Genomic DNA, 24,526 nt, shown 5'->3' on the forward strand with positions numbered 1-24,526 from the left:
GAGCTAATACTAAGGCTTTATAAGACTGTAGTCAGGCCACTCTTATTGTCAACAGTTTTGTGCCCCATATCTGAGAAAGGATTTGTTGTCATTGGAGAGAGTCCATAAGAGGTTCATGAGGATGAATCTGGGAATGAAGGGGTTAATATATGAGAAGTGTTTGGAAGCTTTGGGCCCATGTTCACTGGAATTTAGAAGAATGCAGGGGATCTCATTGAAACCTACAGAATGTTGAAAGGACTAGATAGGGTGGATGTGGAAAGGATGGTTTCCTGTAATGGGAGTATCCAGAATTGTAGTGAAAAGCCTCAAAATTGAGGGGCGACATTTTAGTGCAGGGGTAAAGAGGATTTGTTTTAGTAAGAGAGGACTTTTTTTTTAGTATATCTGTGGAATGCTCAGCCACAGACTGCAGTGGAGGCCAAGTCTGTAGGTATATTTAATGTGGAAGTTGATAGTTTCCTTATTGATAGGACATCAAAGAATATGGCAAGAAGGCAGGTGTATGGGATCTGGGATCAGCCATGATAGAATGGCAGAGCAGACTCACTGGGCTGAGTGGCCTAATTCTGCTCCCGTGTCTTATGGTCTTCTGGTCAACTTGTATGTGTAATACCATGTGAAATCTAGTTCATAAACCTTTTCACAGGTAGTAGTCATTATTTGGGCTTGATGGACTAACCAGAACTAATATTTACATGCATGTTTGTGACACAAATGTAATCAGCTACCATATTAGTAAGAATATCAGTCCATACATATCTAGTATATATCGCAATTATGCTAAGCAGACAGATTGTGTTGTTGACCAATGCTTTGGGAAGCCAACACTATTAAATTTAAATTATTTAAATTTGAATTAAATTGGGCCTTGGTTACCTGACCCAAGAGTGACAAGCCCTGATGGGTTTGAGTCTGAGCCATTCAGATTGAATGGTGCTCATCACACAGTCAAAGGATAAGAAACACAGAGAAAGTATGAAGATGTGTAGCAGGTGGTGTGTGTGTATATGAGAGAACCTTTGTTAACACTGCACAGCATCATTGACAAGTGGGCTTAGGATCTGATAACCCCTGCCTGGCCTAACTGCCAAGACCAACTGCAAAAAAAAAAATAAGTCCAACTCCCATTAATCCACTTGCAATCAATCCATGTGTTGTTAGTTCAACATCAGTAAATGTTCTAAGTTAAATTTAAAATCAAAGCATCTACTTTTTATGGCTGTTTATGTGGAAAGGTTGTGTGCTTGAAGAATTTTGCTCCAACATGTCAGTCCGTGGCCTCTTCTTATGCCAAGATGAAGCCACCCTCGGTGGAAGAGCAACACCTTATATTACGTCTCTAACCTGATAGCATGAATATCGATCTCTCCTCTCACCCACTCCTCGCTGCTTTTCTTCCCTCACACTGGCCTTACTTATCACCTCCTCCTTCCCTCTCTACTATGGTCCACTTTCCTCTCCTATCAGATTCCTTCCTCTCCAGCCCTTTATCTTTCCTATTCACCTGGCTTCATTTATCACCTTGTAGCTATCCTCCTTCCCTTCCCCAATCTTTTTATTCTGGTGTCTTCCCCCTTCTTTTCCAGTCCTAAAAAAAGGTTTCAGCCCAAAATGTTGGCTGGTTATTCATTTTGACCTGCTGAGTTCCTCCAGTGTTGTGTGTGTGTGTTGCTTTGGATTTCCAGCATCTGCAGAAGTTCTTGTGTTTAAAATTTAGGTCTGCTTCTTTCTACATGGACACTGTATGATCTGTCCGAGCGTTTCTAATATTTTCTGACCTTTGAATATCTGGAATATGTTTCTCATATCTTCTGTAGCACCTGCCAACATTAGATCCCAGGCAAAGCAATATATCAATAAACAATATGATAAATGCAGGGACAGAGGCAAAAATAATGTAAACAACCAAAGAGCTCAATGTTGCTATGCTGCCTGTATTTGAAACAATGCATCTGGATTCATCACAAGATGCACCCCCATGTCTGATTTCAAGGGCAGTTTCATCTAATGTGTGCCAGCCACAATACTTGCATGCAGTAAAAATACTTGAAATGACTACAACATATTTCAGGAAGGCCTTTTCGATTTTTGTGATGACCATAACACTTTTTCCTTTTTTTTTTAATTGGAATAAGCAGAATGATATTTGGTAATATACAGAAAAAAAAAGTTTCATATTATTTTCAAATCTTCAGAAAATTCAACAGAGTCAAGACAGATTCATCAGAATGTTATGTGGAATTATAAGCAGATATTGATATGGCTGGTTTTATTCTCACTGGAACACAGATGATGAAGGGGTAATGATGTGCAAAGTTTTGAGAGGCATAGATAGGATAGCTAGTCAGCATCTATTTCCCATCATAGGGGACACTAGAACTAGAGAACATTGGTTTAAGGTGAGAAGGGAGAAATTTAAAGAATATCTGACATGTAAATTTTTCCACCCAGATGGTGATGAATATTTGGAATGAGCTGCTAGTGGAGGTAGATACAATGATTAAAATCCCCTTTCAGTCCTGTACATTTCTATGATAAATGGAACCCACAGAAAAGTTTATCAGGGATATTCTTAGAGAAGAGGGATCTGAAAACTGCTTCCTAAATTACATTTACTGCAGCTCCTGAGTCCCAGACTATTCAGATCATCAAGTTAAAGGTATTGGTGGTGTAAGTCAGTTTTTATATTTGTTAGAGTTTTGTGGCTATGCATACTTGTGACTTTTTGTATCAAGGACTACTGTAAGCTTCAGTTCATATATTTGGCAATATTTCTAGTAATTTCCTTTGCAGGGTCTTAGATGTGTGATTTTTTGGCTTCTGATTTGTATAACCTCTATCATGGGAATGGCAATTAAGGTGAAAAGAACTATTAAATATCAGGCTGTCAGATCCTGCCAGATTTTTGCAGTGTTAAGCAACCTGGAATACCTATTTAATCACCCTTTTATTTCTTTAAATCTGATAACTTAATATTTCCTCTTTTGACAGTCGTACACTTTTGACACCCAGTTGCTGCACTGTGCATATAATACCGCTTGCCTGTTTAAAGGTTGGGTTTGTCTGTATTTGAGCGCCTTCACTCAATGATCCTTATTTTTTCTAAGATCAGTTAATATTTCTGGTGCTGAAGTAAATGGCAGTGGTGAAATTTTAGCGTGAATAAATAGCTAAAATCAAAAATAAACATCATGTGAGTGCTTCAGGGATGTGTTGAACCTTGTATGACAGGAATTGAAAATGCCCATCATGGAAGTGTGACTTTATGCTCTTGGGTGTTTGTGGTGCCGCATGTGGTGACAAAATAAGAATAGACAGAAAGTAAATGATTATGTGAAGCACGTTTGGGCCGAAACATTGACGGTACTTTTTTCTATAGATGTTGCCTGGCCTGCTGTGTTCCACCAGCATTTTGTGTGTGTCCATTTATTCTTCCTCTCTTGTATCCCCTCTCACTTGACATATTGTTCCTCACTCTTTACCCCTTGTCTCTTTCATTCAGCTACCTCCCCTTTACGCTCTCAGTGACAATGCAGGGTCTGAGCCCAAAATGTTGATTTTCCTAATGCCTCCACAGATGCTGCCTGATCTGGAGTTCCTCTAGCAATTTGTCTTTTTTATATAACTCCAGATCCCAGCATCTACAATCTCTTCATTTATAAGCATGTATTTTCCACTTACTATTTTCTTTGTGTACACCTAATGCATTTCTGTTTCCTTTGTTTTTTAAAATGCAACTTTCTTTTAAATAAATTTAGTTTAGCAGTAACTGTGAAAATACACTGCTTTTCTATGACTTTTAGAACGTGCTGATCTTCCATTCATTGGCTGGTACTGTGCTACAGATATTCTAAAGGTACTAGTCCTGGAACACACCTGTGAAGGAAGTTGATGAGAGTGAGGCTCTCATCAGCCCATTTTAACCAAACTTTACAGGAACATCACTGAGAGTGTCCTCACTACCTGGCACAGGAATTGCAAGGCATCCGACTGCAGGTCTCTACAAATGATTGTGAAAACTGCTGAGAGGGTTATCAGTGTCTCTCTTCCACCCATTATTGTTATTTATCACGAGCGCTGCATACACAGGCCTCAGCATTGTCAGCGATCCCTCCCACCAATCCAACAATGTCTTTCATCAGACAAAAACTGTTCGGATGCCACCATCCATGATCACCAATATCATAATACTATTTACTTTTTAACTTGTATCATATAAACACCTTATTATTTGTTAACATATTGAGGTAATACTTTATTTGTGTGTTGTATGTGTGAGCTATATGTACTGTGTTGGTCAAGATGAACTTTGTCTCATTTGGCGGTATATCTGTGTATGGTTAAATGACAATAAATTTGAACTTGAACTTGAGATTTACAGCAGTTCATACCCAAATTATTAAAACAACCAGGAAAGATGCAATCTCTCTTCTAATTTGCTCATTCCCCTCTAAATTGTGTTTTGAACACTGGTTGTTACTCCCACAATAGAGTAGATTTGCAAAAACAGGAAAAAAAAGGAGAAACAAGATGGCAGTGCGACGCAGCTTGCAGCGGCCACTCTGGAGCTGATATGTTATTTGTTAAGCGGGGGTGCCGTGCGCAATCCTAATCTGATGAAAAACGGACGTGGGAGCACGGAGCACGGAGGAACATCTGGAAATCTCCAGGAAGGCCCTCTTTGTTGCTGCTGCTGTTGTGAGGTCTGGGTCTCTGCTGGGAAGAACAGGCCCCCAGAGCTTTCATTGTGTGCTGCGTCTGCGAGGCTGAGTCGGGCGGCGCCGTGGAAGTCCATAGTGGGGATATTCCCTTCTGCCACCGGCGTGAGATGACGAGTCTATCGGGACCCTGAGGACTTGTGGAAACTGTGTGGTGGTTTCTTTCAAACTTATAGTCTTTTATCATCTTTGGACTATTTTTACCATGCTCATGGTCTGTTTTTTTATCAATTATGGTATTGTTTGCACTGTTGTAACTATGTGGTTTTGTGCAGGTCTTGTAGATTTAGTTTTTGGTCTTGTTTTGTCTGGTAGTTTGGAGCTCCTTTCCGGGGACAACACTAAGACAGTATAGCGATATTAATACACAGCAGCCTCTCCAGACTCTGGATTGGGGATTGCCAAAAGTTATGTGGATTTTCTGGTGTAGTCTGTTTTGTCATGTGCTTTTGTGATATCATTCTGGAGGAACGTTTCTTCATTTTTTAACTGCATTGCATTTGTGGTTTTTAAATGACAATAAATTGAATCTGAATCTGGAAATAAGCATATACTGTATCTTCTGTTTGAGCTAAAGGGAGTGATTTTCCATTTTCCAAGCAATCTCAGATCAAATATTTCTAATTTTCTCTCTTGCATCAAGCTGCTGTTTCTACACTTTAGCAACTTCTCAATCACCACTCTGAAAGTAGGAAAAGGATAGCTAAAGATTGAGATGGAGCGTTAGCATGATGTGAAAGTGGGACCTTAAAAACAAGAAAAAAGTTATGATGATAGTAAATATGTGAATGGGCTTAGGGACAGCAATATAGAACACACTACTCAAAACTATAAGGTTCTGAAGTTCTTAGAGTGTGCATGGGTATGGGAAGAAATATTTTTTAGTTGAGTTATTTGCAGCACCTTGGTATCTGTACTGGTTGCAAATAGGAGATAGAAAAAGGCATAGAAAAAGATAGAAAAAGGCATGTTTTGTGAGTTGCCCATCCAAATTGAGTTTGCTTCTCCACATTGTTTTAAGTCCTGAAAACTAAGATATAAAATGTTTCTGCTGGACTTCTAATTACTACAGCAGTGTATAATCTCTGTTCTATTTCTTGCACAACCTAAAGAAAATATGTATGTCTTAGGAACCATAATTAATGTAGGAGCCATAAAATAACTTCCTAGTGGCCAAACATTTTAACTCCGATTCCCGTTCCTGTTCTGACATATTGGTCCGTGGCCTCCATTTGTGCCAAGATGAGGCCACCGCCAGGGTGGAGGAGCAACGTCTTATATTCCATCTGGGTCACCTTCAACCTTGTTGGAATGAATATCGATTTCCCCTTCCGGCAAAAATTCCCTTTCACCCCTCCCCTCCGCACTCTGGCCTCTTACCTTGACTGTTTATTCAGTTCCATGGATGCTGCCTGACCTGCTGAGCTCCTCCAGCATTTTGTGTGTGTTGCCTTGGATTTCCAACATCTGCAGACTTTCTTGTGTCCATAAAATAAAGCTGTGATCGTTAGAATATTGCAATAGCGTAGTAGTTAGCACAACGCTATCACAACTTAGGGCAGGGTTTCTCAACAAGGGTTCTGTGGTTTCCATGAGAGGTCTTCAGGAGTTCCACGAAAGATTGTATTTAGAAAAACTAAACATCACTTTTTGAACTTCGCTCGATGCATTATGCTAGCGCTCGCAGTGGTGGATAGTGATCGAGTAACCCCGTTAGCAGTCTCTTCAGAAGTCTCTCAGGCCAGTATGGCAGTGTGCAGTAGGGTTGTGTTTATTTAGTTGAGTCCTCTCCTTCCCGAATTGCTGTCCACAACTTCCCTTTACGTGCCACCAACTGACTTATGGGAGCAATGAACTTTACCAGTGTAGCAGAAAATTGAAAGGATATTTTCATTCAAAAGATGGTTCAATATAGCGATTTTTGAAGGAGATGTGTAAGATGGAAGAGGAGGACTCTCGGCCTTGGCCTATGGACAATTCTGATAGGTTAATGATGAAGAATTACAATCTTCTGAGTCATTTCACTGCACTAGTGCAACAATGGACCCAAACAAGTCCATCTTTACGATGAAAGCTACTGATCAGTAGTTTTTACATGGACTAGTGATCCAAGCTGTCCTATTCCATTGTGCCTAGTCTGTGGCAAGCAACTTATAAATGCATTAAGAATCCAGCAAAATTGGAAAAAAACTTAACTACAAATCACAGCCATAAAACACGTAAAAGTTCTGCTTATTTTGAATGGATATTGGAATTTCAAAACAAACATGGAACTTAGAGGGCTATGTAATTAGCCCTAGTTAATTTCTAAAGTAAGTACATGTTTGGCACAGCATTGTGGGCCAAAGGGCCTGTATTTTGCTGTAGGTTTTCTGTGTTTCTGAACAGAGTAAAGCTTTTGTTATCAAAGTCACAGTCAGTAAAAGTTTCAGGAAGCAAGTTATTTAGTAGCAGAACATATTACTCAGAAAAGGAAAAGTTTTTGCTGTATTTCAACTTCTTACATGTGTGAGCAAGCTTTTTATTATTTAACAATCATCAAGAGCAAGGATAGAAATTGTCTGATTTCAGTTGAAAGTGAAATCCACATGTGCTTATCTCAAGTTCAACCCAACCCAGAATTAAATCCAGTTACTCAATAACTTAAGCCAGTTATTCAACAGAAATTTATTATGTTTGCCTTATGAATTTTTAAAATTTATGAAAAGGAAAGGAAAAGATTAATTTTAAGAAAGATAAGCTAAGCTTAACTACCTGTTTTTTTTTTCAAGAAAGGTTGGCAAAAAAATCATTTTCTACTGAAAAGAGCATTGACAATTATTTTTGTATTATTATATATACAACTTACTGATCACACTAACGTACTGTGAGCTGTAGATATAATAATTTTTACACAGGGATTCCCTGAGACCTGAAAATTATTTCAAGAGTTCCTCCAGGGCAAAAAGCTGAGAAAGGCTGGCTTAGGGTGTTGGAGTTTGGAGTTAAATTTCAATGGCATCTGTATGGATCTTATATATCTTCCCTGTATAATGTATGGGTTTTCTCCGGGTGTTCCAGTTTCCTCCCACAGTCTAATGCCATATCAGTTAATAGGTTAATTGCTTATTGTAAGTTGTCCCTTGATTGGGCTGGGTTAAATTGGGGGTTGCTGGCAGTGTGGCTCGAAGGGCTGGGAGGTCATGTTCTATGCGGTAACCCAATCAATCAATCAATCAATCAATAAATAAATAAATAACTTGGATAGCTCATTTTTTAGTAAGCGATTCATAAGAAATTCCCAATGGATTATGACGTGCCTTATTCTAATTATTCTCGGAGAAAGAAGTAATTGTTGTCACCTTTTACTGGTGTGAATAGACAAGCGAATCAATATACAATAGCTTGTACAAGTATTTAGAGTAATTATTTATAGTCACTTTTTAGAGTAGCTTCATAGAGATTAAGAGTAGTTATCAAGATGTAACAATTCACTCTTTTTATTTTCAAACTTCACATGCACAATCCAGCTGTCTTCTCATTTATCACTGTGTTCAGCTCCATTGCCAAAATTCCTTACTCCAGATGTTGAAGACTGAGAGCATCAGGGAAAGAATTTGTTACTTATCTAGTTTGCTTTGTGTTAACTGAAGAAGAAAATCATGAGAAATGCTTCACCCCCACCCTTACACCCCTTACCACCTTACCCACCCCTTCCTGAGAATTGCCTTTAATGCAACAACATTTATTGAGAATTTAAAGGCAAGTTGGTATTAGTTGGTTTCAGGGATCACATAGGCTATTAAAGGATAATATAGTGGAGGGATCTGTAGATTTTGTATTTGACCACTGGGCACCAGGTGGCCAATCAAGACTGATGACAGAAGACATTATAATATCTGGTTTATATTCCCAACCTAAGGTCCACAGACCCCTCGGTTAATGGTATGGGTCCAAGGCATAAAACCCCTGCTCTTCTGGGTTTGCAAAACTCTGTTTTCTGGTCTCCCAGTCATCCACTGAAGTTCCCATAAATTATGCATTTTCAGGTTTGTGGTTCAAATATGTCACTTGAACTGTAGCTGAAATATCCTGATACCTGAGGCAGCAGTCTTTTTCTTCTTAAGCTCATCAGCCCTTCTGTGGCATAAGCCACGGGTTGAGATCTTTGGAGTTTCTCTTGGCATTTCTGTAGGACTAAGTTTTTTATGGGATGGAGTTTGAAGCCCCATGACTAACCCTCCTCCTTTTGCAGGCAGACTTGAGTCCATCCATGCCAGAGTTTGATGCACCGGTCTCTAATGGAAAATACTAGTCTGCATTTCATTTATAGGCGTTAGAATTACATTGGTATTTTAATACATTTCTTTTGTCTTGCATGGTATCTGACAGCTTTACAGTTTTACAAACTATATTTTCTCCAATGACTTTTCAGTACAATGGAGATTCCAAGATGGAAGATGAAATAATTTGTATTTTTTTATTACTTAGATTGCTTACAATAAACTTGTTTGTCCCTTGACTGATTTGTGGCTCCACAAAATATTTTACTTGCTGGCATCCTGTTTAGTTGTGATTTGTTGCTGCTTTTTCATATGGAATTTCAACTAGTTAAATGCATGTATCTTGCAAAATGTGTCTATAGATGCATAGAACTTGATGTTTGTTGACAGTCTTGTGCATTCACAAGGCACTTGAGATTTATTTATTTTTTAATTTATTGTGATACAGCGCAGAATCTGCCCAGCAACCCCTGATTTAATCCTAGCCTAATCACGGGACAATTTACAATGACCAATTAACCTACTAACTGGTATATCTTTGACCTGTGAGAGGAAACTCACACAGTCACGAATAGAACTCCTTACAGACAATGGCGGGAATTGAACCTGGGTCTGTACTGTAAAGTGTTGTGCTAACCATTATTTAGACATCGATAAAACTATATTATCAATCGTAAGCTGACGTTTTTAAAAGGATAAAATACTGATTTGTTGCTAAGAAATTCTACTCATTTTACTGGAAAATAGATTTCATCTGTTTGATTTTGTTTATTTTCTTTTAGCTGCTTTCTGTCACTCCTTCTGGTGGCAGCAGTTGTGTGGAAGATCAAGCAAACTTGCTGGGCTTCTCGAAGGAGAGAGGTAAGAAATAGCAGTGTTACTTGGCTCTAGTGCAGGAGTTCCCAACCTTTTTTATGCCATGGACCAATACCATTAAGCAAGGATCCATGGACCCCTGCTCTACTGCATCCTTTCATAGATGTTTCATATAATTAATTAATACTGTCACATATTTACTCTTGATGCTCTATTATACAGAAGGAGGCAAATGTAATTAATTTGTTATTTATTGGCCAAAATTCACCCATGTCATTGACTCACAGAAATCATTAGAGGGATTATTAATTGGAAAACTATAAAATGGTTAGTTCAAAAGTCAAAGGCGAGTTTGTTGTGGTATGCACAAGTACATAGATGCACAAATGCAATGAACATCTTACCTGAAATGGCGTCACAGGTATACAGCATCATAAAAGCAGCATTCACAGAAAAACAAAAAACATACACAAGTTTTACAAGAAAGAATACAATTACAAGAACACAGTAAAAACAAATGAAAAACAAACTCCATTTCCAATGTTGTAGTTTTGCTAAACTGTTATGATTTTAGGGTTGTGACAGTAGTTTCAAGAACTAAACGGATATTTCACATTCTGATCATTTCTACTCTTACTGAAAATGGAAATGTTTATATTTTAGCAAAAACATACAAGTAGCTAAGTTCTTTCCCCAACATTTGTTCAATGCAATCAAGTTAATCAGACTTCTTGTGTGATGTGATTGAGATAGTCGCATATCCTCTGATTTGCAGACATAGTTGTTGGTTATATAATAGATATAGCATTGAATACACTATGGATAATTAAAGATTAATTTGTATTTGGTTTTTATGTTGATATGATGCAACCTAAGATCATGCTATCCTGGAGCATGTTAAATTGCAAGATTACTTGTGGGGTTATTAGGGAAACATACAATGCTGTGGCCTGCATGCACATTTATTTAATTAATGATCAAATTTGAATGGCTTGAACTGTCTTACATTATAATTTATTACTGAACAGAATTCACTTAGCTATTGCTTTAATTTTGAATAATCCCTGAGGTGTTTCTTTGCTAACAAATGAATTTGAATTGCTAAACCTGCTGTGTTTTTATGGATTTAATAAATCTACAAAAATGGGTATATGACTTATGTTGAAAAGCAAATATGATGTATAGCTTTTATTTTCTTCAGAATGGGCTGTTCAGAGCACAAATAATTTTTCTATTCTGTTATCTTAGAAATTTCAGAGAAATTGAGAGCTTATTTATTGTAAAATAGTGTATTAGAGTGTCATGTTTTCCTGCTGCATGTTGGTTGAGACTGGCTTTACACTTTGTATCCTCAGCTGCAATTCAACAGAGACACTTCCAATGCACTTGTGGAGATAGTACAAATGCATTTTTTTTATTTTTGATAAGTGATTAAAATATGCAGCATATATTAAAAATTAACTGTATTAACTTGACAATCTTGACACTTTGATAGATTTCAAATGTACTAACATACTGTACATTTCAAATTCTTTGTAAGAAGCATTATTGGTTTAACATGAGAGGAATATAAAACGAATAAAAATTCTGTTACTTTTGGAAATATGTGTTTGGGTTAGCACAGAAACAATGGATGGATATTGATATGATTTGTTGGCCATGAGAGCCAAACTAACACACTTGAATGCTACTAGCTGTTAGCCTGTTTGTCGTGCATGACTGGGAAATAGGTAAGTTACCTGTTATATCCATATAATTTGAAGCTTTATCTGCAAGTCCTAATTTATTTGACTCTTTCTTTGTAATTGTTTTAAAGAACTAATTTACTTTTGATATTGTTAAAATGCTGAAATGATGCAGAAAAATCAAAGATGAATCTGGATCTGTAGCAATAGAGTGGTAATTCATATGGTTTCAGGTGTGGATTTTATTTCTAGAAAAATTTGGCAAGGAATTTCTGATAAGTAAGCAAAGCTCAGATTTACACAGCATGATGCCAAGGAGAAAATCAGAATCAGGCTTATTGTCACCGACATGTGACATGAAATTTGTTAACTTAGCCGCAGCAGTTCACTGCAATACATAAGATAGAAGAAGAAACAATAATAATAAACAAATAAATAAATAAATTGATTACTATATATAGAATAGATTAAAAATCGTGCAAAAACAGAAATAATATATATTTTAAAAAGTGAGGTAGTGTTCACAGGTTCAATGTCCATTTAAGAATTGGATGGCAGAGGGGAAGAAGCTGTTCCTGAATCACTGAGTGTGTGTCTTCAGGCTTCTGTACCTCCTACCTGATGGTAACAGTGAGAAAAGGACATGCCCTGGGTGCTGGAGGTCTTTAATAATGGATGCTGCCTTTCTAAGACACCACTCCCTAAAGATGTCCTGCGTACTTTGTAGCCTGGTGCCCAAGATGAAGCTAACTAGATTTACAACCCTCTGCAGCTTCTGTCGGTCCTGTGTAGTAGCCCCTCCATACCAGACAGTGATGCAGCCTGTCAGAATGCTCTCCACAGTACAACAATAAAAGTTTTTGAGTGTATTTGTTGACCTGCCAAATCTCTTCAAACTCCTAATGAAGTATAGCCGCTGTCTTGCCTTCTTTATAACTACATTGATATGTTGGGATCAGGTTAGACCCTCAGAGATCTTGACACCCAGGAACTTGAAACTGCTCACTCTCTCCACTTCTGATCCCTCTATGAGGATTGGTATGTGTTCCTTCATCTTACCCTTCCTGAAGTCCACAATCAACTCTTTCGTCTTCTGATTTTGAGTGCAAGGTTTTTGCTGCAACACTACTCCACTAGTTGGCATATCTCACTCCTGTACACCCCCTCATCTCCATCTGAGATCCTACCAACAATGGTTGTATCATCAGAGAACTTATAGATGGTATTTGAGCTATGCCTAGCCACACAGTCATGGGTATAGAGAGAATAGAGCGCTGGGCTAAGCACAGACCCCTGAAATGCACCAGTGTTGATTGTCAGTGAGGAGGAGATGTTATCACCAATCCAAACAGATTGTGGTCTTCCAATTGCAGAGGGAGGACAGAGGCCCAGATTCTGTAACTTCTTAATCAGGATTGCGAGAGTGATGGTATTGAATACTGAGGTATAGTCAATGAGCAGCATCCTGACATAGGTGTTTCTGTTGTCTAGGTGATCTAAGGCTCTGTGAAGAGCCATTGAGATTAAATATGCCTTTGACCTATTGTGGCAATAGGCAAATTGTAATAGGTCCAGGTCCTTGCTGAGGCAGGAGTTCAGTCTAGTCATAACCAACCTCTCAAAGCATTTCCTCACTGTAGATGTGAGTGCTACCCGGATATTGTCATTTAGGCAGCTCACATTATTCTCCTTAGGCAATGATATAATTGTTGCCTTTTTCAAGCAAGTGGAAACTTTTGCCCGTAGCAGTGAGAGGTTGAAGATGTCCTTGAATACTCCCACCAGTTGATTGACACAGGTTTTCAGAGCCATGCCAGGTACTGCATCAAGACTTTCCACTTTGTGAGGATTCATCCACTTTAAAGACAGTCTAACATCAGCCTCTGAGACTGAGATCATCAGGTGCAGCAGGAAGGTTCACAACTGTAGTTATATTCTCCCTTACAAACGGGCATAGAAGGCGTTGAGTTCCTCTGGTAGTGAAGCATCACCGCCATTCATGCTTTTGGGTTTCGCTTTGTAGGAAGTAATGCCATACCTGGTTTTCTTGTACAGACCTGGGTCACCAATCTTGAATGCCACAGATCTAGCCTTCAGCAGATGATGTACGTCCTGGTTCATCCACGGCTTTTGGTTTGGGAATGTACAGTAAGTCTCTGTAGGCACACACTCATCCACACAGGTTTTGGTGAAGTCAGTAACAACAGCAGCATCTCAGATTTGAAGATGAATCCCTGAATACAGTCCAGTCCACCAATTCAAAGCCGTCCTGTAAGCGCTCCTGTGCTTCCCTTGTCCATACCTTCTTGGTCCTCACTACTGGTGCTGCAGTCTTCAGTCTCTGCCTATAATCAGGGAGAATAAGTTTAGCCAGGTGATCAGACTTCTCGAAGTGAGGGCGTGGAATAGCATGGTAGGCATTCTTGTTGGTCTAGTGTGTTGTTTCCTCTGGTATTACAAATGATCTGTTGATGGTAATTGCTTAGTGATTTTTTCAGACTGGCCTGGTTAAAATCCCCCAAAACAATGGTGAATGTATTAGGGTGTGCTGTTTTGTGCATGTTGATCCCATTGCTCAGATCATCTAAAGCCTGATTGACATTGGCCTAAGGTAGAATGTATACTGCTACCAAAATGATCCTGGAAATCATCCACAGTAGGCAAAATGGATGGCACTTAACTGCGAGATATTCCAGGTCTGGTGAGTAGAGTTGGGGCAGTACTGATATATTTGTTCACCAAGAAGAGTTGATCATGAGGCATACTCCTCCACTTCTGCTTTTGAGAGACTCTATAGATCTATCCTGATGGTATATAATAAACCCGTCGATTTGTATCGCTGCATCTGGTACAGAAGGGGTTAACCGGGATTCCATGATCAAAGGCCACACGCTGTCCTAATGTCCCTCTGATTCAGCACCCTAGCTCTGAGATCATTGATATTATTCACCAGAGACTGCACGTTTGCCTTCAAGATAATCAATATCGGGAGTTTAAACCCCCGTTTCCTTAAATGCACTTGTATCCCTGACCTGCAACAACATTTTCTATGTGAAATCCGACGAGGAGTCTGTCGGCAATGGGCATTGTTTACGTCAGTTTTAAGCAGCAATTGTTCATTTAAAGGCGTTAAGACATCTTTGTTGACTGTACTGACCTTGGGAGCAGATGTGATTTTTAGCTGTATCAGGATGAAACAAGAATATTTAATCGTATCCATTGAGAGTTCTGCTGCCACACAAGTTGCCTCGAGCCCCCCAGGAAGTAGAGTAGGTTCTGTAGAGCGGGTTGCCAGCAAAGCCTCTATATCCCACCTCTATAGGCTCACAACGTGACCTTCACCCCCTCTCTCACTTCCGTCAGAAAATCTCAAAGCACTTTAATGCCATTTTGTAAATGGACCAAAAATTATCTAATATAGTGGATTTATCTGCTGTGGAATTATCTACTAGCTCTTATCTGGTAGAGTGCCACAGAATATCTGAGAAAATGAGTTGGCCCTTGGTTTATGCTTTACCTTATAGATAATGAAAAAATCCCCAGTGTGTCATGTATATAAATTACTATGTATGTCAACCTTTCCTTTTTATCCACACATAGTCAGTTTTTCAGAAATTCTCCATATAAATATGCTTTTGTTTGTATAAATGAAAAGAACACTGAGGGAAAGAGGGTGTACTATGCGCTACACCCCTGCTTTATTCATTTTATACTTTTGACTGTGAGGGTGAGAACAGCTCCAATACCATATTTAAATTTGCGGATTGTCCAGCACTGTCATTGGCTGAATTAAAGTTGGTGACAAATCCGCATCTCGGAGTGAAGTTGAAAATACAGCTGAGTGGTGCCATAGCAACAGTCTCACTTGTGAGTCTGTTGGGATTATCTGCTGTATCCGATGCTCCCGGTGTGGCCTCTTGTATATCGGTGAAACCTGATGTAGATTGGAGACTGCTTTTCTGAGCACCTACACTCCGTGTGCCACAAAATGCGTGATCTTCCAGTGGCCACCCATTTTAATTCCACTTCCTATTCCCATTCTGACATGTTCAAAGTTCCAATTTATTGTCAGAGAAATGTATACAATATACATCCTGAAATGCTTTTTCTTCGCAAACATTCACGAAAACAGAGAAGTGCCCCAAAGAATGAATGACAGTTAAATGTGAGAACCCCAAAGTCCCCCCAGCTCCCCCTCCCGCATGTAAGTGGCAGCAAGCAACAATCCCCCCTCACCCCCCAGCAAAAAAAAGCGCACCCGCTACCGAGCACAAGCATGAGCTGGGCGATAGCAAAGACCTTGCAGTTACCCCAAAGACTATCACATTTCATCCAACATTCGACAAACCACATGTTTTCTCTCTCTCCTTAATAAGGGAGAGGGAGGTGTCCCCCATTTTCACAGCAAGCGAGAGACATAATAAACCAATGGTTTACGATGTAAAAAAGCCCGTTTTGTTGCTTTTTTCAAGCTCTGTGCCTGAAGATCGCAAAGATCTCAGGTCTTCGGGCCCACAGCGAAAGATTTTCTGGTCTCCCTAACAACACACGAGTCTCCTGCCGTGACACCAACCCTCGGTCCACCCGCCTCCGGAGCCCTGAGATCATAGGTTTTCGAATTCGAGCCGGCCTCTCAGGCCGAACCCTTGGCATGCCGAACAATAACGGCCAGTCCTGAAACCCTGAGAACGGGTCCCATTCCCGCAAAGAACCGAAGACTGCGTGTAACTCCAGGTCAGGGCCTTCAAAAGAACCCTGAAAGGGAAAAATAAAGATACTGAAGATGGAAATAGAGCAGTTTCCAAAGATGCAAACAAGGGAGTCGCCATTTAGCGACATGTCAGACCAAGGCCTCCTCTACTACCACAATGAGGCATTGCTTAGGTTGGAGGAGCAACACCTTTTATTCTATCTAGGTAGCCTTCAACCTGTTGGCATGAACGTCAATTTCTTGAGCTTCAGGTAATATACCCCACCCCCCCTTCACCATTCCCTATTCCCATTTCCCTCCCTCACCTTATCTCCTTACCTGTCCACCAACTCCCTCTGGTGCTTCTCCCCCAGCTCTTTCTTCCATGGCCTTCAAGAATCTCAGGTTTGTATACGGTGACATAGATATACTTTGACAATAAATTTGCTTTGAACTTTGAAAGGCTGCTGTGTGTATGTTTTTAATTTATTTTCCTCCACAGCTCTAATTGTTTATTGTATAAAAAATCGGTGGCATGGGAGCATTGAAAGCTATTGTCGGGTATCTGATATTGAAACATTTTTCCTACAATAAGAAATATTTATGGCATTATCATTAAGTGATTTAATTATTTTGTAAAAATACTCTTTTAGTGTGAGGTATTTGCTTTAAAGTGTAGATTAAAAATACTTTGATTAAAAACATCGCAATTTAAACCATTTTGTTCCAATAAATGGAATAGTCGCCCATGCTGATGCAGGGATCCCAACCCGGAGTCCAGGGTAATGGGAGAGGTCCTTGGTATAATAAAGTTTGGGAACCCCGGCTCTAAACTAAAGAGAAGAAATTGTGATAATGAAAGGATTTTATATAATACATTTACCTGTATATGGAAGTTATTTAATGCTGTCAAGCAAGAATTTTCCAGATGTTGCACTGCTCTTGATATTTGACATTTTGCATTGAGTAGTAGAATATTTATTACTGCATTTTCTCATTACTGATTACAATATAGCATGTCCTGTATGACACTTATCTGTAAATTTTGGGCAGCCCATGGTCATATTATTAGTTTTCTAAATATACATATTTATTTTTGAGACCAATATTACATTAGCTTTCAGTGACTCTTTTATTAAGAACGCAAATCAATCTCTGTCTTTGTTTTTATTCAAATATATTTTCTAATCCATTGATTTTTCTGTACACATTCCTATAATACTGTTCCTCATCATTCTTTAACAGATAAGCTCAATCTTCTCCGTTCACCTATTGATGCAGTTGTGTATGTTGATCCAATTTTCTATTTCTACCATAGATTGGGAGGACGTTTTTCATTAAAACTGATAGAAAATAATAACTAACATGCATTTATGGCCAGTCTTTTACCATTATTTTTTCACAGAAGCACAAAATTAAATTATCTTCCTTCATAAGTTTGTTTCTTGGAGTCTTAAAGATTGTAAGTGGGAGGAAGGGGAAGTCTGCACAATAAGTTGAATCAGAGCGGCTTGTATAAAAGATGATAGGATGAATGTTTACTTGCTTGAGTAGTGTCTGAACATTTTAAATATGGGGCCATCAGAGAATTAGGAGCAGTATTGGATGGCAGAGACTGGCATGAAGGGTGACCTTTGACTCGATGATAGCACTCTTTTCTCTGAGTCCAACATTTGTATGTTCAAGCTCCTCATAGGACTTTGGTACATAACAATGGATGCACATTTAATTTTTGTATTTAGGATCATCATCATCATCATCATTATGTGCTGTGTCATATGACATGGGTGATCATGGTCTTTGACCATGATTGTATTGGGCAAAATTTTCTACAGAAATGGTTTGCCATTGCCTTCTTCTGGGCAGTGCCTTTACAAGACAGGTGACTCCAGCCATTACCAATACCCTTCAGAGATTGTCTGCCTGGCGTCAGTAGTGGGATAACCAGGACTTGTGATATACGCCAGCTACCCGTATGATCATCCACCACCTGCTCCATGGTTACACGTACCCTGATCAGTGTTGGGGGTAGGTGCTAAGCAAGTGCTACACCTTGGCAAAGGGTCATCTGCAGGCTTGCGGAGGGACAGAGCATTTTTATCCCTCCTTTGGTAGAGACGCCTCTCCACCCTGCCACTCCACTTTCAAATGACCCTCTTATATCCAGGTTAAATGAAACTAATATACCATTAATTCAAAAATTATATCATAATTGTTCAATTAAAAGGGAGTTATTTCAAATATTGGTGTGTTTTGTAGCTGTGATAATATGCATTCAATTAAAGATGGAAAGAACATAAAACAAATAAACTGATGGGTGTTCTGTCACTTGCTTTAGTGCATTTGTAAATCATTATAACGTAATGAGGAAATGCATAGAATTTCACATCATGTCATTTGTTTAGCTATATTTTATTTTTTGCAAGTTTTAAGACCCTGTCTAGTTTAAATAGATGCAATTAAAAACTGTAGTGGTAAAATATCTTTCAGCAGAGCCAAGCTGAATTTTAAATGTTTGTTCTTACAATTTAGTTTTTACAAAATACTTCTCTTTTAAAAGTGACTTGATCAGAAAGCAAACTTATGTCATGTACAAGGTGCTAAGTGCATTTGTATGTTGTAAATTTAGTACAGAGGTCACATGTATAAATCTTCCAAGAAAATGAAAATACTATTTGTTTTTTTGGAATGTGGAGTTGTGGTTGAATCCAAACAGCAGGTTGATTAATGAGACTACAATTAATACTTTCCCTATTGTTTGTATTATCTACTGTTAATTATTTTACATTGCCTTTTTTTCTGACCTAAATGCTTCATTGCATTCACAATACTGTATACATCATTGACTATTAATGGGAAATCTAAATATGGAAATGCAGTGCATATGACTTGCAGTAAGAGAGTACTAGAAAATTTTTCATTTTTAGCATAAGCAAGCATGATGTCATTTCAATAGAAATGATATGAATCAGTGCTGAAAGTATCTGATGCTGAAGGAGATTAAATATTCATGCACACATTTAGTTCACTTGTAGCCATTAATCATATGGTTTGACAAATAACATATTTTCCTGCCATTGCCTGTAAGAAGATTGTACATTCTCCCAGTGACTGCATGGGTTTCCTCTGGGTGCTTTTGTCTCCTCCCAAGGTCCTAAAGACGTACCAGTTGGTAGGTTAATTGGTCATTGTAAATTGTTATGCAATTAGGCTAGGTTTAAATCGGGATTGCTGGGCAGCACGGTTCAAAGGTCTGGAAAGGATTATTTCATGCTTTATCTCAGTAAATAAATAAAGAAACAACCAAACAAACATTTGTCCCATAAGTTAAATAAAAGATGGCTTTTGCTTAATCACAAACTGATAATGATGTTTTTATGTTGGAACTAATGTTTAAGAATTCTTCCCACAAGGGGTCTTCAGTACTTTAAAATGTAATACCTATACATTTCTAATTCAAATCTCTCTTTTTTAAATGCTTACAGCTTCATTCTTTCTTCCCCAGTCTCATCTCTTTCCACTTGTGTCTGTAACACTGGATTCCCTCCATCTCTTCAACAGTTTCCAATTTCTTCATCTCAACTGACCCATCTTCACCATGGAGGTCAATGCTTCTCCATCCCACTTTGCAAGTTCTGAGAGCACTCTGTGTTTTTCTTGAACAGAGGCTCAGCCAGTTCCCCTCCTCCAACACATCTGGCTGAAAGTTCCCCAGATCAAAGGTGTAGTTGTGAACATTCACATCTGTATAAACAATGTACTGTACAATATATTCTTTTGTAGAATATATGCGACGGTCTTTGTTTCAGTTATACTTGGGCCCACTCCCACAGTCTATTTTTCTAGTACCTCATCAACTGCCTAGTTGTTGCTTCCTGCACTGATACAGATCACTGAGGCTTCTTCCATATGCCTCTCATGTCAATCTGGTGGTCCATCTCTGACTCTTTCTGATTCCATCTCAGAGGATAGGCTAGTCTCACTGACCCTCCACAGCCATCTTAACTATACTTTTCTCCCACTCTGTCTCCTTTAAGAACTTGATTCCATGTTTCCAAAATTCCATCTCTGATAGATTTACTGTGTTAATGAGATTTTTCACACAGGTTCCTTGGAAATGTCTTTTTCCTTCTTAAATCATGGCTTCTCTTCCATCATACTGACTGTATCTCATGTATTCCCTTGGGAAGTGTAGGAACAAAGTTTCCTCAGTCCTCACCTTATACTCCACTTTTTTTTTGTATTTAAAAGATCATCTGTGCAGCTTCAAAAAGAACCCACTGCCAGATTCTTCCCCATTCTGCCAGAAGTGTTCCCATCCATCTCAGCATTTTGAAGGGACGCGATTCCATAATGCACTCTCCTGTCTCCATCAACCACTACCATCTTTTTGTACCATCCCTTCCAACTGCAGGAATACAACACCTATCCTTTTACTTCTTCCTTTCCGCACTCCAGAGACCCAGGCAGTTTTTACAGGTGAAGTATTTCTTCCATTCAAATACACTACATTTGGTGTTCATAGACCTTCCTGTTGCTTGCTACTTTCATTCCATCCCACTACCACTCTGATCTCCTACCTGTGCCCTCCTGCACTGATATTTCACCTGATCTTTCATCTAGAAATATTACAGTCTTCCAGATACAATACCTAATTCTCTAGTTCAACGTAACTTGCTCTTTGTCTGTATCAGAGTAAATATTTTCTTCCTTTGTGAATCATGGCTTCTCTTTAAACTTGCTCTTTGTATAAGAATGGGTCATTTCTGTGATATATGTTCCCTTTTTCCTTCTCTATGTGTTCCCAGAATGTCATGAATATTGCACAGTCTTAATATTAGTAATGAAGATAAAGAAACGTAACATCATTTCAAAAATATTCACAAAATGGAGAAGGAATTCAGCAGGTCAGGCATCATCTACGGAAAGGAATAAAGAGTCAACATTTCATGCCGAGATCATTCGTTATGACTGGAAAGGACAGGGGAAGACTGAGTGTTACTCTGGATTTCCAGCATTTGCAGAATCTGTTTTCATAAATATTGCTTTGTTTTACCTATCTCTCCCCCGCTTTGTCTGCTACTGAAACAAGCATGATTTTTTTTCCAGTTCTGACTAAGAGTCTCAAATATGAAACCATAACTGTTTCACTTCCCACAGATGCTGCCTGACCTGCAGGGTATTTCCACCATTTTCATTTTTTCTTTCAGATTACCAGCATCTGCAGTTTTTTAAACTTTTGGATTACTTTTTTAATTGGTTTGATCTGGATACACCCAGTGTTTTAAGAATAATGCGACACAATGAAGAACTGAGCTTCTCCATTTCTACCCTGAATATCTAGAAGTAGAAATATATTCTCTGTGGGATGTTCTCTGTGTGCATTGTAATGCCCATGTCTCCTGATCTGCTTCTAAGATTCATTTCCGTTGAAGTCTGTTGACTAGAATTTCAGAAGCAGAGTTTGGTGCACAAGAATTGCTGTCTCATCAGTTTACTGTTTGCTGCATTTGTACCTCCTGGGAACAATAACAACAATGAAATTTGGAAGTTGTCCCTCTGGCTAATGATCTGTTTCTATTCTTTGTCCATATTGCCTCAGATTCAGGTTGAAAGATGTCACTGTGAAAGAAATAGTGGTTGATAAAAACAGAATGATAATTGAGGTGGAAACTCTGGCATTTTTAGAATAAGAGTGCAAGGTTTATTTCACTGCTTTTTGTAACTCAGCATTGTGCTGCTTTGTTGATGTGCATCAATTTGACAGGAAATGCTTTTTGAGCAACCAGATAGCTGGAAAGCTGTCTTGCCTTCATTCTGGTTTGAACTCAGCTCTTGCATGTCCTGTTTGATCTCTCTGAGAAGCCTGTTGTTCAGTTCAGCCATCTATGAAGTTCCCACACCCACAGCTCAAGTGTGCCTCCTGCTGAGCCAATTAGGTAGCATTGTAGTTTGCAGCTAGATTGTGCTTCATCTCCTGGAACAGCCATTCTTTCAGGGAGAATCAGAGACTGGCTTCAGATAACTAACTTGTGGAAAAATACCAGATTGTCCTAAATGGAAATGCTTTAAAGATACCGCAGTCCACTTTCTGCTGTACACTTGGGAATGTAAATTGAAATGAATTGACCACAGTGGATTCCAATTATTTGGGCTATTGATTAATTGGGACAGCCAATCATTTGGGACAACTCTTAAAAGAACAAGATCTAATCGAGAAAATGGGATTAGTTTATTTTGGAAACTATGCTGCCTAATCGGGACAGGAGACTGTTGCCAAACAGTTTGTAACTGGTGTCAGTCGTGTACACTTGTGTGACCATAAGAGACTACAACATGCTGAGAGCCAACAGTTTTTAAATGGCGTTAGTTACGTACTTCTCTGTTCAAAACTCAATGATTTTTGTCACTGATAGTTGGCAAGAAATAAGCAGTAAGGCAGGTCTGAACTCTGCCCCCTGCAATTTGAAACTTGGAGATGCCAGAAACAGCTGGGAGCTAAAATGAAACAATATCACTACTTCAACAAATTAGGAACAATGAAGCAGTTGAAGGTATCAATAATCATTTTGAATGTTATAAAGGAAATTAAGATTTGGAGAATGCAATCATCAAAAGCATTACATGAAGGCAGTCTACCATCTGAACTGAGTGTCTGTGCTTATTTTGTTCATTTACAATCCATTAAAGAATAAGCCAGCATACGCTGGGCAAATTCATCCACCGATAGATATTAGAAACTAATTCACTGTTTTATTGTACAATAGTAGATTTGATAGTGTTCAAATTTGTCGTGTAGCTCATTTAAATATATACTTTGTTACTCAGTTAAACAGTAGTTTGCCTTTTTATACCTTTTTAACTACTTCAACGAAACTTCAGCTAATTGGAGCAACCACTCGACTAGGCCGAAATGTACTGGTCTGCTGTGTCCCAATGAACAATGAATCCACAGTAGTTGGTGCTTTTCTGTGCTGACAATACTGATTCAGTAAACTGGAGACACAGGAGACTGGAATCTGGAGAACAATCTGCTGGAGGAACTCATGCAGGATCCTGACACAGGTTTTTGACTCAAAATGTTGACAATTCCTAACCACTGTTCGACCTGTAAAGTTCCTACAGTAGTTTATTTGTTGATATTGACACAGTGATGCTGGAAAATTGTGAATGTCACTCTAGTCTTTAACAAGGCAGAGAAGCAAAAGGAAGGAAATTATAGGCCAGTTAGCCTCATGTCAGTGGTTTGGAAGATTTTGGAGTCCATTGTTAAGGATAAAGTTTCAGGGTACCTGGAAGGACATGATAAATTAGACCAAAGTCAGCATGCATGAGGAAATCTGCAGATGCTGGAAATTCAAACAACAACACACACAAAATGCTGGTGGAACACAGCAGGCCAGGCAGCATCTATAGGGAGAAGAGCTGTCGACGTTTCGGGCCTTATAACAACACCTTATATACCGGCTGGGTAGCCTCCAACCTGATGGCATGAACATTAACTTCTCTAACTTCTGTTAATGCCCCTCCTCCCCTTCTTACCCCATCCCTGACATATTTAGTTGTTTGCCTGTTCTCCATCTCCCTCTGGTGCTCTCCCCACCTTTCTTTCTCCTGAGGCTTCCCGTCCCATGATCCTTTCCCTTCTCCAGCTCTGTATCACTTTCACCAATCACCTTTCCAGTTCTTAGCTTCATGCCCCCCCCCGGTCTTCTCCTATCATTTTGCATTTTCCCCTCCCCCCACTACTTTCAAATCTCTTACTATCTTTCCTTTCGGTTAGTCCTGACGAAGGGTCCCGGCCCGAAACGTCGACAGCGCTTCTCCCTATAGATACTGCCTGGCCTGCTGTGTTCCACCAGCATTTTGTGTGTCCAAAGTCAGCATGGTTTCCTGAAGGGAAAAGCTTGCCTGGCAAATCTGTTGTAATTCTTTGAGGAAATGACAGGCAGGATAGAAAAAGGAGAGTCAGTTGATGTTGTATACTTGTATTTTCAGATGGCCTTGACAAGATGCCATACATGAGGCTACTTAACAAGATTAGAGTCCATGGCATTACAGGAAAGCTACTAGCATGGGTAAAAGTTTGGCTGACTGGCAGGAGGCAGAATGGGAATAAAAGGGGCCTTTTATGGTTGGCTGCTGGTGACTAGTGATTTTCCACAGGAGTCGATGTCGGGACCGCTTTTTTCATGTTATATGTTAATAGTTTGGATGATGAAATTGATGTTCTGTGGCCAGTTTTGCAGATGATATGAAGACAGATGAAGTGGCAAATAATGTTGAGGAAATAAGGAGTCTGCAGAAGTACTTAGACAGATTGGAAGAATGGGCAAAAAAGAGGCTGATGGA

At 39.1% G+C, this 24,526-nt stretch overlaps 1 protein-coding gene across 2 annotated transcripts in view; it reads left to right on the plus strand.

Moving 5' to 3' along the window:
- atrnl1b (attractin-like 1b) overlaps nucleotides 1–24,526 on the plus strand; it is a 984,325-nt gene that overhangs the window by 640,135 nt on the left and 319,664 nt on the right. For both annotated transcript variants that reach the window (XM_073027827.1, XM_073027826.1), the window contains exon 26: nucleotides 9,766–9,844. In XM_073027827.1, the coding sequence (XP_072883928.1) occupies nucleotides 9,766–9,844 (79 nt within the window). The remainder of the gene's footprint in view (nucleotides 1–9,765; nucleotides 9,845–24,526) is intronic.

This window comes from Hemitrygon akajei, chromosome 23 (assembly GCF_048418815.1).
Source record: "Hemitrygon akajei chromosome 23, sHemAka1.3, whole genome shotgun sequence".
Taxonomy (NCBI): domain Eukaryota; kingdom Metazoa; phylum Chordata; class Chondrichthyes; order Myliobatiformes; family Dasyatidae; genus Hemitrygon; species Hemitrygon akajei.